The following is a 16,636-nucleotide window of genomic DNA, read 5'->3' as shown; positions in this document are numbered from 1 at the left end:
CTCTCTCCCTCCTTCCTCTCTGTCGCGCTGCCCTCTGATGAAAGACCCTCTCAGAGAGGTAGCCAAGCCGCTCGAGTTTGTTTTGATGTTTCGATGGCTCCACCGTGAACGTGTTTGGATTTTCTTCACATGATCAGCGTCGGTTCAAAGGGGGTGTCAGTCACTGTGTGGTTTCGTCTGAGAAGTTTGAGTCGGGGGGAGGGGGAGGGGGGACTTTCTGGTGCATTAGCCGAGCGGTCTTTTGGTGCACATAATGCAGCTTCGCTGCACTAAGCATGGGCCTGACCTTTTAACGTATCTTCTGGTTTTGTGGATCACAGCCACGCTGAAGACCAGAACAGAACAGCAAACAAGTATCTGCTACTACTCTCCATCAGTTTGCGCTCCAGGACTCTTGTTGTGTTTGGAAGGAGCCCCTGCTCACTCGCTGGTTTTGTGCTCTCTCTCCCGCTGAGTGTTTCACCTCCCCTCTGCCTAATCTTGAAACCATCAGCTCCCCTGTCTGTTTCTCTTTAAATTGAAATTTGAAATATTCATACTTTTCAATAAGTCGGGTTAGTAAACCCCAAAAGGCCTTGTATGTTTCAGCAATTTTTGTTCTGTGGGGATTCAGATTCAGTTATGGGCCTGCTGATCCATGCGCCCTGTTTCTCTCACTGTCACTGAAAAACTACTCATGCTGTGGTAATGATGACCTACTGTATACATAGCATAGGCCTGGATAAAAGTTCTGTCCTTGCAGCTTTGGTTGGTACAGGAACAAAGCCCGTTCACTTCACTTAACCTTGAATCCGGTTTGTTTAAGTGCATACACTTATAACAGTTCAATTCCATTTTCTATATAACTAAACAGCCGCCACATTGAGGACTTCTTCCTTCTTTCTCTGCTGAAAGTAGTTTGAAGCACTTTCAGGTTCAGGTGCGGTTTATTTTGGCATGTGTTTGGGTGAGTGCATCCGTTAAAGAGATATAGAAAAATGAGAGGGCATCTAATGTATATGTGCGACTAAAAGCCAGAGTATTGCCATTTATTTGCATGTTAACAACACATTGCCTTATTCTCCGGTCTGTGTTTGAGGTTACAGTATGTATTCCTGCACATGTTCATTACCTTCTTTTATGTATAAGAAAACTGGAGCTGTATGAACATCTATTTCTATGCACGTGTTGTTGTTTGTTTTTTTTTGTGCATGCATGTATTTTATACCTCCCACTGCCATGCTGACTCCCTGTTTCCTCTTCCCCTTCGCCAGGCCTGTATGAGCTGCTGGCAGCTTTGCCCTCCCAGCTGCAGCCGCATGTCAGCCGCGCGGAGGACAACAGCTTCCTCCAGGACATGTTCGGGGAGAGGAGCCTCCACTCGCTGGTCAAGGTAAAACGAACAAAGAAAAACTCCTCTTTCTTTTAGAGAACAATAAACACCTTTTGTGTTGCTGTTTGTTCAAGATATTTCTGTCATATTTTTTTTTTGAATACGTTGGTCTTGCCAGGAAACTGCCAAAGAGCTAAGTTAAGGCACTTCAGTTCTTCGCAAATGTGTACTATCAAAAATTATTTTTATTTCTGACATTGCAGAAAGTATTCAATTTTTTGCTTTCAAACCAGCATGTAGTCAATCTTACATTATCTATTTGAGGAGCAAGAGTTCTATAAACATGCATATTTAAACAAGTCTTCTCTCCTCCTCTCCTCCAATCTTCAAAGTCACATCCTTCCTCTCGTGGGACAGGACAGAATCTGAACCCCCTCTCTCCCCTGACCCCCCCGCCCCCACCCTTGAGCCTGTTAAAATAAAAAAACACACTTGCACCTTTGTTCAACGTTGCTCAAATCCAAATCCTTCTCTCAAGTCCCATTCATTCAATATCAGGTTTATTGTCATTCCAACAGTCTACCCACCCAGATCTTCTAACTCCCCCTCTGCCAGCATGAACGGGCTTGTGGTCGAGTTACTGCCTGTTAAACGCGATAGCTGCCGAGTTTGCGGAGAAGATGAGCACACTTGATATCTTTATATACGAGCAGACAGACAAGGGTAATGAATGTAACACATTCTGTCTGTCTGCCCTAACCTCATCTTCACTCGGGATTCTCTGCAGGCTGCAGCCAATCTCCTTCTCAGTCTCCTGCTTTTGGAAAGAGAACATGAGGGTTTTCAACTCTTTTTTCAGTCACTATTCAACCAGTAAAGATACATTGGTTTCATAACTGCTACAACTCTTTCTCCAGATCAATGATGCAACTGAGATAACTTTATTATTTAATTAAAAAAGGAATTCTAATTGTTAGAGCTACATTTGTAAGAATGTCCAACGTGGATTTAATGTGCTGGCATGCTATGTTTCTCTCCAGCCGCAAAAAATTAGTTACAAAGACAATTAAGAAAAAAAATTGACATAATTTTCTTCCCCTCCCTCTAAAGAAATCTTTCCTTTGTAAGTGCGTTTGATCAGAATCCAGGGTTTTAAGGCAGCAATGTGAGCATGTGAAAGTGTGTGAATTATGGTATACCTCAGACGCTGAAGTGAAATCCCTAATGTCAGGACCTGAGGAAACCAGACGGGTTTCATTTGAGGCCTGGATTGTTATGGATGGCCAAAGAATAAGGCACCTTGAACATGGATAATGATGGGCAGGGCCTGCGCATGTTTGGGCTCTCATTCCTACCGGCCCCAAAGAAAACACTGCGTAGTGTGGGGCAGAGTGAATGATGCTAATGAAGGTGGCATTATGTTTCTGTGATATTTAGCCAGGCATAAGGGTGGAGCTGCCAGACTTCACCTAGCCCTCTAACCACCCCTGATTATACCTGGCTAATCTTTCAAGAGGAACCTAAAGGGGAGAGAGTTCAGGTACTGTTAAGTCCAGAGCTTGCAAAGTACAGAAACTTTGCATCAGTTTCCTGAAGAATTCTCCCCTGAATCGTCAGCAATGTTCTCCATCAGATGAACCACGAAGCTTATAGAGGGAGTTAAGCACGAAGGAGAAGCTCTCGATTTACATTGTGTAGTAACTTAAATAATAAGCTTGCAGATGCAAGCAATCAGAATGAGTTGCTTTTGCAGCGTGTCTAGGCTCACGTCTCAAAACACGGCCAGGAGCTGGAGCTGCTGCTACTTTTGCTCTGAAAGGAACCAGTTGATGTTTTTCACTCATCTCAATCGTGTGGTCCCTGAATGCCACCCGGTAGAGGTATTCCAGACATGTCCAGCTGGGTGGAGACCCCGGGGCAGCCCTAGAAAATAATGTACTAGAAATCCCATCGGACCTAGGAATGCCTTGGTATTCCCCAGGTGGAGCCAGAGAAAGAGAGAAGGGAGAAAGGGAGTGTCTGGGTTGCTATGGCAGCTTTCTAGCAGATAAGAGTGGATGGATGGATGTCAAAAGCTATTAATCACTGAATTTTTGTGTGCATGAAAGAAGGGTTTAATGCCAGTAGGAAATCTGAATACCACCTTGTTCACGTGCCAGCTAGATACTAAGTGGCTCCCTCTTTGGGGCCCACGTCAGTGCAATTCGGTAAGTAAAGTATTAGTCAAGGTCTAAGCTAATGTGACCCAATTCACTATTGCTACTGTGACAGAATAAGTGCACCCAATACAATACAGTTAGCCCAGCCATGAAATGATCAAATACGTACATCAGTATAACATCAGAGAGACACATTTTTTTTTCTTCATCAGCATGAGCCTGTTCTACCCATTTTCGTACTCTCCCCCTTCTTTTGTTTCAACGGAGAGAATCTGAGCTGCTTTTAGCGTCTCTTACTGTTATCGTGGAGGCATAAGTGGAAACTGCTCCACTCCAGACAAGCAGAACTATATGTTTCCTCTGCTCTCTACCTGGTACAGAGACATGAGCCAGCCCGTCGTCCAGTGAGCCAACTGGACAGACGGGCGGACTTTGATTCACACAGAAGTACAGAACAACCGTCTCACCTTACAGCGGAGGCCAGCACTCGAGATGCAACATTCAGGTGAACATGGCTAACGTCAGTGGCACACCATTAATAAAACCGTAACTGTCCCTTTCCCTCTAAAACCCCACCACGAAAATCTCAACAGATTCCACCTTTTATTCCACAAGGCTGTGAATGGGATACTTTGGGAAAGGCTTAACAGCGGAGAGAAAACACACACATCATGTTAATCTGACAGGCTTCGCAACTCAGGTCTCCCATATGGAAGCACTCAGGCCTCACCTGGGTAATTATGGAGCATCAGTTACTGGTCAGTCTGTCTAGAGGGAGAAAGAAGAACCAAGAGGAGGAGGTGTCAGAAACGGAAAAAAGAGACCAGAAAGAATAAGAGCGAATTCAGACCCACACAAGGACTTAAACCAGACTGAGGACCTTTCTGTCTCTCCTCACCTGCCCTCACTGGATGCTTGGGACGGCCTCTCAGGTCCCACACACAACCCGATTATGTCAGCGATTAAACAAATATCTTCTAATATCATCTTTCAGCAGGACTTCAGGTTCACCTAATTTCACAGACTTTTCGGTACAACACTGGAGCGGACATGAAATGTGAATATTGGGTTGCACACGGTTGCTAGCATAGCTAAAAGGACGCAGACAAATTGCCTTTTTTTCAATTAAAGGGACTAACTGAAGTGTGCTTTCTGTAAAGTCCAGCGCACTCACTGTACCACTGCCAAGTTCCCACTCCACAAAAAGCCACAGGAAATATATTCAATTTCCACCTGCCTCAGGTGGGGCTCTCCTTTAAGACCAAGTTTCTGTCAGCAGGCCTTTAGCCAGTCCCCAAGATCCCTCATTTTGTGGTCAGTCTGTTTTCCCTTAAATCTGCTTCTGTTAGTGGCTAATAGGCTTGGCACCTGCATTGTTACACTGCAATATTGATGTGGGTTTGCCAGTTTGCTCTTCAGCGCTACAGGGCCTTTTAATGACATGTAAAGGTGCTGCAGCTGACACTTATACCCAAGTGGAAAGTTTCAGTTATTTTTGATGAACAAGCTTGTTTTCAGACAAGCTGGACCGTATTCCTTGAGTACCAGACTTGGTATCCCATGAATAACTGGATCAAGTACGAGTATGCCCTCCAAGTTTTATGACTCACCTATGTCCAACAACTCTGCTCCATGACAGAAACCCTAGACTTGCCCTTTGCGCAGTCGCCTTATTCTTTCCACACCTCAAAACATACCTTTCTCCTGGCCCCCGTTACGAAGGAAGATCATAAAAAGGTATTTTTTTCTAAACTTCTCACCCTGCTGCAAAAGCTCTTTGTGAGTTTTTTAAGCCATACACCCTTTACGCTGGAATAAAACTTACCTAATCGTCTCTGGAACAGGACTCACCCTATAAAGTTATATCACCTCAGAGAGCCACTCGTACTGTCTGTGGTCAGCACATCCTGTAGTCACCTCCGAGGTCAGTATTTGTTATTTCAGGAACCAGGAGACCTCGAGGAGAAACATGCAAATACAGTACCTGCAGGTTATGGTTAGGAGATGGGAGCTAAAAGAAATCCCCTTTATATTATTCTTGCCTCCTGAGCAAATAAGTTTGTCAACTTTCTTTAGTTTCCTTTATTTTCACTGAAAAAGTTCAGGGCCTTGGGCTACAGTGATTCAACCTGCAATTGGTTGCTAGAAAATATTTTTTTTGACACAAGCTGGGTGGTAATTTATGATTCGCAAACCTCACATAAAATCAGAAATAAACTCCCTTGTGTTTTGTGTGGTTTGTCATTGCAGTTTAATGATTGACTGCAACATGAAATCAAAAGATCATACACTCGGTGTCCACAAACAAGCGCCTATGAATTGAGCCAGAAGAGCTAGATGAAAAGACGCAGGATGGAGGAAAAGGCAAGTTTGTCAAGGATCAGCGAAAGAAGGATGGAAACTCCTCAGTAGAGCAGACTGACTGCAGTATGGCCTGTTGAGTACCACTTAAAACTCATCGACTTGAACCACGTCTGGAGCACTGAGGGGGACGCTTAAAATGAGGAGAGACCTACCGAGCCACCAGTCCTCATTCTATCCCTCAAATGTCTGTATTGGTAATCAAGGAAAATCTCTGGAGTGATCCCACAACGATTATTCCAGGTCACTTTGGTTGACCCCGATTTTGTATTCTTCTGACTCAAAGTGAAACCAGAAGGCCTACACAACACAAAGCCAATCTTAATCGGACATGGAGCATAAGAGCCATACACAAAATATGGAAAATGGGGTCCATGGTGCCATATAGTGTATTTATGGCTCCCTAATGGCCCGGGAACTGCCTGAAGTCATCATGGCCTCATCTGGAGCTTTCAAGGATGCTCTGGACAAATTTATATGTTTAATTGACTGCCTGAAAGGTTCCCAGATCAATCTGATTCAGTACATCTGATGCATTTGTCCTGGCTCCATGCCCTCAGTCATTCATAATACTGCTCCCTAACCTCAATAGCAGTGACGTGCAGTCTGAATCGTATAAAAAAAAACCATCATACATGTTGCTGTGTTTGTATTCTGTGGGTATTTAGTGACAGAAATATGAACGGAAAACTCGCAGTAGGGATTTTAGCTATGTCTCAAGGTCTTTGTTTGTATGTACACAATTGCGACTGTACATGGGAACTCAGAACTGGAGGTGTGTCTGGGGCCTCTCTGCTCCCAGGAGCTCCATGAGGAAATGTATCCCCCATCTAAATGATATGGCTGTCATGACTATTGGCCAGCTGCCCCCCCCCCCCCCCCCCCTCTCTCTCTATGTCTCTCTCTCTTGTCCTTTGGACCTACTTTCAGTTGGTAATCAGCTGTCACATTCTCCAGGCCTTTTTCCACAACATTGACAGTGAAGCTCAGGCACCAGACCTCTGCAGGGGGTCTGGTTATTGGTGCTGGGTTTGTTTGTATTTGTGTGAGTTATAATTTCATTTCTAATATTATTACTGGTGTGTTGTTTATGTTTGTAATTGAAAGACCAACTGCCACAGAAAACAAAACAAGACAAGGTAATTGAGATGGTAGATCCAGGAGAAAAGGTTGTTTAATTTCCTGGCCTTGTGTAAACTTTGCTGTCCTTCTCTAACAGCTACTCCTTGATGACACTGGGCTAATTCTAGTTGTGGTCAATATATATTTAAGAACTGGCCAGTTGAACCCTCCGAGGACCGACGGAGAGAATAGTACTGTCATTTGCAGGATCGTTCTCAAACCACAGGACAATGTCCTGGACCTGATGCCATGCATGCCAGGGCTAAAGCCAAGACTTTGCAAACTGACTAACTGCAACAGGAGAGAAAGCAAATCTACAGTTTTTCTCCCCATGCTTCTTGAGTAAACATATCACCTCACAACTATTTCAGTTGTAACCCTGCACGTCTGTCTCGTCCCGTCTCCCTTCCCGTCGCTTGGTCTAGTCTACCAGGCCAGGATGGCTTGACAAGGTGTTCTGGATCCGACCAACACCAGATCAGACCCAGGTGTATTAATGGAGGCCCGATACCGGATCCGCTCCGGTGGGTAGATGTAGAAACAGGAGTGGGAGAAAGAGCGTCAATTCCTAACTGGTTGGACGTTAAGTTTTCGGGGCAGTGGACATTAACCAGAGGCCTTTAGCCGCCTTGCAGGACTGAGAAGCAGAAACACTATCCAGCCCTGTGATCTCCAGACCTCTCCTTCTCCTTCCATCAGCAAACCCCTCCATCTATCAAGCTTTCGCTCTGTTGCACGCTCTCTCCATCTTCCTGTGCCAGACTGCGCTTGCTGCAGTGTGTCTGGATTAGTGTTAGTGAGGCATGATTTTTTCCCCCCCCTTAACTATACCTCCACCGTGACAATCGGGGCTCAAGAGAGTCATTGTTCTTCTTTCTTTTGCATGTTCATGAATAGAACATAAACACAGTTTGGATTACTGAATTTTATGTTTTCAGACGTTTCTCGAAAGGTCTTCGAGGTGTCTGACCCTTGACCTTAACCTTTATCCTTCGCAGCGGTTGGAGCTCATGTCTGAAGAAGATGAAGAATGTGCGAAGTCCATTCCCATTTTTTTCATATCAATTCTTAACCAGGTTCAAGTTTTTCTTCATTTGTTTTTTTTCTCCTCGTGTGTTCCTGTGTGTATTTTAAGCACATGGGGTATTTCTCGAAGCAAACACAACTTAGCCTGTGGCCTCTGTGAAGACGGGGCACACACTGCTCCTATTGTAGCGTGTTTTTCTTTTTAAGCTCAGTGAAGGTGCACATTCATTCATCTTCACCCGGCGGGTGCTTTGGGGAGCTTTCCTCCCTGAGTTCTGAGCATTTTGAGCTTGACTCTTCTACCTTGGTTCACATCGAAGTTGCACTACATTTCTCATCGGAGGAGCTCCGGAATCCCAGTCTTTCGATTCGGCTGCGTGTCCTGGAGATGTGCTCCAGTTTAAGCTAAGCCATCCTTGGCTGTAGTACACTGCCTCTCACTGTTTCAAATTCCACCAGGCCACTTCTGCTGTTTGCCAGGAGCGCTGCTGCCTCATCAAGCGGGACAGAGAACGCGCTATGCAAAAAAGCGGGGTAATGACTTTAAAATACATTACTGCGTCATGGACAGGCACTTGGAAGGTGTCCTGAGCTCGAAATAAAAGCGTTTCAATTTTGCATTTGCTCATAGTGCAGGGGAGAAATTCCACAGTAACTAAGTAAGTTGAGGTGGTGGAGCAACAACGGCCTAAGCAGATGTCACACTAGTACTGTGGTTTGCTGGAGCGCTGCGAGACGCTGGTATCCTCTCTCATTCATTTCATCTGTTTCCTCACAAAGATAATCAGGACAGATGAAGTAACCGGAGCTGCCTGCTTGTCCTTTTACGGCCTTCGACTGTGGAGGAACAGACAAAAGTAGTCAGAGCGCAGGGTGGAGTTGTTGAGACTTCATGAACACTAGAGAGTATCTGTTCAAATATGACGTGGCTATGTGAAATTAAACAGATGAAAATGAAAGTTTCCAGGAAATGCCCCAGAGTGGCAGTCTTACATTTGATGCCATAAAACATGGAACATACTGACAACAGTTTAACTCCAGACCACTTAAACGTTTGAGTCTACTCACGCTTGTGTCTGAACCACTCCGAGCTACTCCAATTTTTACCGCCATCCACCGCCTTATCACGACTCTTCATTCCTACACCTCTGCAGCTTGCACTTTTTTGCCACCATCTGTCTAACTTCACATCCAAGCTGTCTTGTTCTTGGGTCCTCAAGTCACAGCTTTTCTGCGGTCTACAGCTAAGCCGAGCAGCAATCAGCCTTCCTCAGACCTCCAGCAGATTACCTCCGCGACACGCCTAATGCACCGTGTTTTATAGCCGAGTAATGTCGGCTTTACACAGGGATTTGAACCTCTAAGCTGACCTTGAAACACGGCCGCTCTTTTGGCGAAGACACTCCTCTAACAGGCTGTGATTTATCGTTGCAATGTGTGCGGAGAAGTTGAGCCCAAATGGCAACCTGATTGAGGCCAACAGTTGAACTGGAATTTTAGGGAGGGAGAATCATTGTTGCATTTTTTCTTATGTCAAAATTGCATAGGTGCCCTTTTGAATGCTCGTATCATCTTCTTTGTGTTGTGAATTACATAATGATTTGGGTTTTAGAACTTTCTCCGATGGTCATCAAAGACAGATGACAGCTTCTTCTTCTTTTTAAGCCAGAAGTGAACTCATCTACACATGTTGCATTCTTTCTTTGGTAATCAGCCCTTCCCCAAAATATTAAGCCAACAGCCAAAAATGACTGAAAGACATTTCCGAGGGGGATGTCATTAGACGTGATGGATCCCATCCTGCTGTGAATATATAATCTCACAGCATGTACCTCGCTCCATCTAGCATTCACGGCATCCGCAGTGCTGCTACTGTGGAATGCTGTCTCGCTAAAAAGAAAAACATTTTGTCTAGTGAGTCGGGAAAAACTTGTTTAACAATCTTCCAACAGATGTTTTAATTGCAAACAGCATCTGTAGCCTCTCACAATATGACAGCAAACAAACTGCTTTTCTTGTCACTTCATGTCCTACTGAAGGATTTTATTTTTGTGGCAAATTGTCACTGCATCATCTGTGTGTGTGTGTGTGTGTGTGTGTGTGTGTGTGTGTGTGTGTGTGTGTGTGTGTGTGTGTGTGTGTGTGTGTGTGTGTGTGTGTGTGTGTGTGTGTGTGTGTGTGTGTGTGTGTGTGTGTGTCTACATGTGTGCGTATAAGCTCCCCACATGTGTGGCTCTGGCCCCGCAAGACACCAAGCTGGCCCAGGGGTTTCTTTGTCACTCTCTCCCCAGCCAGCGGGCCTTCTGTTCCTCCATCGTACTGGAATGCTTTCCAGGACATCCAGCTGGATCTCCAGGCCCGGGGCCCAGCTATCAGTCAGACCAGTGGCCTAGCTCCCCTTCAACATGCGGAGCTCAGGCGAGACTCAGGAGTGGCCTTTGAGAGGATAGTCGTCCCTGTCTGTTCTCTGATGGGACCTGACAACCGCCTGTAGGCTGTCAACGCATTCCTGCACAGCTGCTCTTAAATCACATATGGGATGGTTGTAGTGATTGGTGTGTGTGTGTGTGTGTGTGTGTGTGTGTGTGTGTGTGTGTGTGTGTGTGTGTGTGTGTGTGTGTGTGTGTGTGTGTGTGTGTGTGTGTGTGTGTGTGTGTGTGTGTGTGTGTGTGTGTGTGTGTGTGTGTGTGTGTGTGTGTGTGTGCGCGCGCGCGCATGGGCACAAGCGTGCGGCCGTGTGCATAAATTATTCCGTCTGTGTTCCACATATCAGTTTTTGAGTGATGAAGTGTTTTTGTGTGTGAAAATGAGTAAACGTTAACACATGAGTTGGGCCCACTTTCCATTTTACTAACTCCCCAGACATGCGGCTCTGTCTCTCAACATTGTGCAGTTGCGGTGTTGAGGCTGATAAGGAAATGTTTAGCCAATTTAACCAGACTGTTGAAATGATCTGGAATCCTCACCAGGCCACTGGGGCATATCGAATGCATGGTGGAAAACTGGATTGTTTGTGTAGTGGCTGAGCTAGATGAAATACTTAAAATAATCTGCCGTGCTTGGTTGAGGGAGTCTTGTTTGAAAGAGCTGTGTGTGTGTCTTCGGTGTCTAAAAGCGTGGTTCCTTGGTGTTTTGAGCGTAAGGGGGTGTGGATGGAGGTTGTACATGTTTTGGTGCATGTGTGCTCATAGCTGTGCACATTTCTGTACGCAATCCCAGCTCACTGTGTGTGTGATTGCTCAGGTAGGCCTCGCTGTGGCCCCTGCACTCCAATGCCGACCTGCTCCATCTCTCGCTCTCTCCCTTACTGATGACGAACACAATATGTCCTTTCAGATCCATGAGCGGCTGCAGCACTACGAAGAGAGCAAACCCGTCCCTGTCCTGGACAACGCTGCAGATCTGGTCCATGAAGTAAGTTCTCATTAATTAGAAAGAAGTTTGTTTGGTTTCAACTCCTGCTGGGTAACAAATAAAAGGGAAAAAAACAACATTGAGTGATATTTATAAAGTCGTTTTTGAGGAACTGTACTGAAGGGATCAACGTCATTCTTCCAAAAGACATCATATTCATTTGATCTCTCCAGCATGACAGTTGAAAACCTCCAGTCTGGCGGCTGATTTAATGTGTCACACCCTCAAGTGCCACTGTCGTAACTAAGGTGGCAGAGTAGTAACTGATGACATTAACAATGACAGTGGAAGCAGAGATGTTTGTGGAAACCCCGTATGGCTTCTTCGACAGATGAAGGTTGTCTGTGTGCATGTTGTTCCATTTTTAAGACCAGTCTGAAAGTGATTATGACTTAGGGGGAAAGAATAACACCGATGCACTGCTTCTGTCTGACCTTTGCAATTTGGATGTGAAAGAGCCGTGTTGCAGCTAATTAAACGCAGCAGCGACGTGCTAAGTTTATGCTTCGGAACATAAAACTCCTTGATTACTCGATTCGTAATCACAAGCAGTACACTCGTTTAATAAAATCTGGAGACTTTTCAGCCAGGAGTTACAAGGCTAGCACAAGACGTCCAAGTTGGCGGTTCAGACGCATGTATGGAGATCAGTCCCTTGCCGGTCCTTTGTAGGCAAGCTCATAATGCGATGGAAACATGAGAATATCATATTAACGGAGATTAAGCGAAGTGAAATTGATTTCATGGAGCAGAAGATTGTTGATTTTACTTTCTGTTTTTCTCCCGAAGTCTCGGTTTGTTGTTGGAGCAGCTGATAACAGAGCAGGGAATAAGCCAGGCCATCTGTTGAAACTGATGAAAAGGTTGTTAATGAGGTACTGCCACAGTGATGATTGTTTCCACCGATGACCCAGATTTGTTGATGGGTGTCTTGCTGGATGGGAATCGGATGATTGTGAAAACAATAGCATATGATTCACATCATATTCATAAAACAGTTTAGTGAGTTGTCTTGTCCTGTATAAAAGAGGTTTTTCCTCTCGCCTCACGCTCACATTACATCTTTTCTTCCCTGCATCCTCCTCTGACTCACTGTTTGTGTTTGAAAACCAAGCAGACATTATTTGCTTATACCCAAATCCAGAGAGATTTAGTATAAGCAGTTTGTCTTGAAGTACAACACATTCAGACTGAATGCTGAAACCTCAGATCACAAGTGCCAAGTTCCTCACATGTAGTTGCATGTACGTGCCCTCAACACCCGTCCTGGTAGCGTGCAGCGTGCAGACGATGTTTATCTGCCGTCACCTCTTTACCCTCGAGTGAACTCCGCACTTTCCCCGTCTCTGTTTGGTCTCAGTCACATGCTGTCGGCCCAAATGTCTAGCCATAAGCCATGAAAATCAGAAACCCAGCTATGCAAAGACAAACTGATCATTTTTCTAGGACAGAGAGCGGATAGGAGGGACCACTCATTCACAGTGGACCTGAAGATGGACGGGCACGCACTGATGTATGACAGAAGCAGACAAACGTCCAGATGACTGAGTTCCATCCCATAAGCAGACGTCAGGGAAGGAGAGGACGCATGAAGGGAATTTTCAGATTCAGAGACAGGAAGTGCTATAGCAGCATTGTCCATGGCGTGCAGACCTTCTCCGCTGGTCGACCCGTTAATGAGAAGCCATCACAGAGAGGATAATATTAACAATCGGACCACTGATGATGATTTTCTTCCACTGGCCCAGCTGCTCTCCTCAAGCTGTGGAAGATATTTAGTATGATTTATGGCATTAATGTCCAGTATCCTGACATTTGTTACAGTATTGCTCATCTGCAATATTTATCGAAAGCCACGTGTGTGTGCATAGTGCACACACACACACACAAACACACTCACACACACACACACACACACACACACACACACACACACACCTGTGTAAACCCGAGAACCAGCCTGGCATAGTGAGTGGAGAGGAGGAAAAGCCCTTTTTACTGGTGTGTGGTTTTGTTTGAAATCCCCAGCTCTGTTTATTGTAATCAAAGTTCCTCGGACTATTCCACCCCTTCTTAAGAGCCCACAGCCATACATCATCCTAATTAGTACTGAGTCAAGGGAAAGATGAGAGAACGAGGGGGCTGAGGGATCTTACAGTCGTTTTGGGGTTGAAGCAGGAGAGAGTCCAGAGTGTCCTGAGTCTGTCATGAAAGAAAGTCCGTCCTGTGGTCTCAGAGTGGTTTTCCGGACCACGCGGGCCACAAATGTCGGAGCCGGAGCCAGAACGTTCCATCCTGGAAGGTTCGCACACACCAGTACAAATGACAGATGAGTCCCAAATCACTGCAGGCCCCGCAACCAAACCAGGACGACTGGCCCTGAATAAGTAGGGGCAATATTCCCCAAAAAACATTAGATTTATAGATTCTGTGTGTTTGTTTTATCCTGCTGCCGGTACTGGGAAAGGACACTAGTGCTAACCAGATAACACCAGAACAAGAAATCCCCCTAGATTCAAGCAGACAACACAGTGTGAGGGATCGCTTCTGTGTCTCTCTCCGAAAACTTGCTCTGCCTTCCCAGGTCGTGGCAAGTGTCCACAGGCCGTTAAAGAGACCCCAAACAATCGGCCTCCATTTTCCCTCCCCCCTTACGGATTTTCCTTCCCCTCCTTTTTTGTCAAATTACAGACTTTCAAATTTATGCTTCCTGGTAAATGCCCCGCAAAGCGTCTCCCTGGGATTATCAGGTATCTGGATAAAGCCCAGAGATGGTGTATCAAAGCGTCCCGCAGCACACTGCAATCCAGATTTCTCCCCCCCCCCCCCCTTTCTTGGTTAGTAAAAAAAAAAGAAAGAAAAAAACTCCCAACCTGGAGCGTTGCAGTGTGTTTTTAAAGCGGATTGTTTTTCACCCATGTCACCGCTCCAGAGGAACGCTATTGAAGTGGTGGCTGAGGGTTGAGACGCAACGGGAGGAATCTACAGTTAGATGAAATTCATTTCGAGATAGGGTTACTGGTAATGGAGGTTTAATTTTTTGCCTAATATAAAATGACACTTCAACCCTCGCATGCCCCCAGCTGCACCGTCTAGCGCACTCAGCAGGTGACTGCCACCGCTTAAGCAAACTTGCGCCGCTAGCGCCGCCTGAAACACGATCAATACTGGGCCCGGGCAATACGTGCTGTATTACATACTTATGAAGACATGTCAGTGAGTGACTGCACACACACACGCACAACACGCACACACACGCACACACACACACACACACACACACACACACACACACACACACACACACACACACACACACACACACACACACACACACACACACACACACACACTGGTGGATGTAGAGAGAAGTTCATTACTGCACACCCAGTCTCCTTCCAGTGCTCATTATGACTGAAATAGAAGCGCTCTTGCCTCATTGTGGAATGTAAAATACCATATTACGTGAATCAAAAGGGGCAAATCAGCCTCACACATGCGCCAGCTCTGTGTAATTTGAACATGCCACATCAACAGCAGGCCGAGCGCCAGCCAGTGTCCCATCGCTTCACGTAAGACTGTCTGTCCCAGCGGCTCATTTGAGTCCTTCAAAACTCTGCTTTCCTACTTCTGGCAAGTTTCCCAGCATCTTTAGTCGCCCAAACACCTGCTGTTACTTGGGAAGACCACCGGGTGCCGTCAGAGAGCACTCCTCTGCAATCCAGAACATAATGGGGAAAGAAAGACACACACATATGAAATGTTTGCTCCACAAGCCTTTGGTTCGGTTCAACATTTTAAAACTCAAAAATGGAACTCGGACCAAGGACCATTGGGAAATGATGCAGACACTGAGAGATAGAGATTTAATCAACAAGTTTCCAATGTAAAGAAATATTTTTACTAAAGTTTTTGAATTTCAAGGTCGATAATAATAATCAAAAATGGTATTCATACGTTGTGGCAGAGTCGGGTGCTATAACTGGTAGCATTTCTCTTGCAAATGAAAAATGTTGAGTTGGACAATAAAGGCACAAGTTTCCCACTGTTAATACAACGCCTGTACAGAAATTCTGTTCTTCTGCTAACAAAGGGCAGCAGAAACTGTTTTCATTGCTGCCTCGTGAAGCACCTGTAATCTGGACATCACGTAAGCGCTATATAAATAAAGATAATCATTATATATCATACCCCCCCCCCCCCCCAATTTCCTTGACATTATTAAATATGACATTTTCATCAAATGATGTATAGATCATGATGTTTGGCCTTGACAGAGGTTTGCACTCTTCTCAGTGCCCCTCTAGTTTCTCATTGTTTAACTTAATTGAATTATTGTCTCACATTTTTTTAATCCTAATCTAATTTAAAAGAAATAGTTTGCTTTGATTCCATATGACTCACGTTCAGCATTTAATGACGACAATATACTGTATGATTTTCGAATTTATGTTTGAGAAACCTCAAGCCTAGTAGTACGCATTCCTGCGTAGTCGCCGTTGCCAGTTGAAATCCAATCGCATCGTAAATCTTCCACTGATATACTTTGTGTTTCAAGAAAGACCCCGTTAAAACATATATATTTGGATTGAAGTCGCGTTGCGCTAACTAGCCTCCTCTGATGTTCGCTCTCTTTAAATTTGATTATTTGCATGAGAAAATTCATATACTCCCTGTTCCCCTTTGAGTTTTATCTTCTCTAAGAGTGTGAACGCCAGTATTTAGACCGTGAGGCTTTAAAACTTTTATAGCAATCTATAAAATATAATAATGGGAAAACATCTTTGTCCATAACGGAGTAAAAAATCAAATCTAAATGCTGGAGGAGCATGAATTCCTGAAAGGCTCGCTGTAGTCAGCCAGTGTATTATTGATCAGTTACACAACAAATCAAGCCAAGGTGCATTTTATCCCTCATACGAAATAGACGCTGACTGGCTGAGATCAGATTTGTTTTTAAATAAAAGGTTAACATGTTTTAATAAAAAGCTGTTTGAAAAAATAAAAAGCCAGCTTGAAAAATTGGCAGCCAAAAAAAAGTAGTGAGCCCTTAGTCGTTCAGGGTCAAGGGAGAGCTGTAAACTGACATGCTGGGAATCAAACATTTCTAAACCCTGCAGTACTTGCCATGACATTTAACAAATGAAATACACACAGTCCCGGAGGAGACCAGCATCGTTTCTTTTTTCTTTTTTTTGACCCCTCCCTCACTTTCTGTGATGGTCTGAGGATGGAAAATGTG

At 44.9% G+C, this 16,636-nt stretch overlaps 1 protein-coding gene across 3 annotated transcripts in view; it reads left to right on the top strand.

Annotated features, from left to right (window-relative positions):
* The window catches only part of mpp7a (MAGUK p55 scaffold protein 7a), a 115,983-nt gene that overhangs the window by 37,753 nt on the left and 61,594 nt on the right, over window positions 1-16,636 (top strand). For all 3 annotated transcript variants that reach the window (XM_035619179.2, XM_035619174.2, XM_035619177.2), the window contains exons 3-4: window positions 1,254-1,372; window positions 11,317-11,394. In XM_035619179.2, coding sequence (XP_035475072.2) covers window positions 1,254-1,372; window positions 11,317-11,394 — 197 coding nt within the window. The remainder of the gene's footprint in view (window positions 1-1,253; window positions 1,373-11,316; window positions 11,395-16,636) is intronic.

The sequence above is a fragment of the Scophthalmus maximus genome, chromosome 21 (genome assembly GCF_022379125.1).
Source record: "Scophthalmus maximus strain ysfricsl-2021 chromosome 21, ASM2237912v1, whole genome shotgun sequence".
Lineage (NCBI taxonomy): Eukaryota > Metazoa > Chordata > Actinopteri > Pleuronectiformes > Scophthalmidae > Scophthalmus > Scophthalmus maximus.
This window is presented reverse-complemented; position numbering and strand designations above follow the sequence as displayed.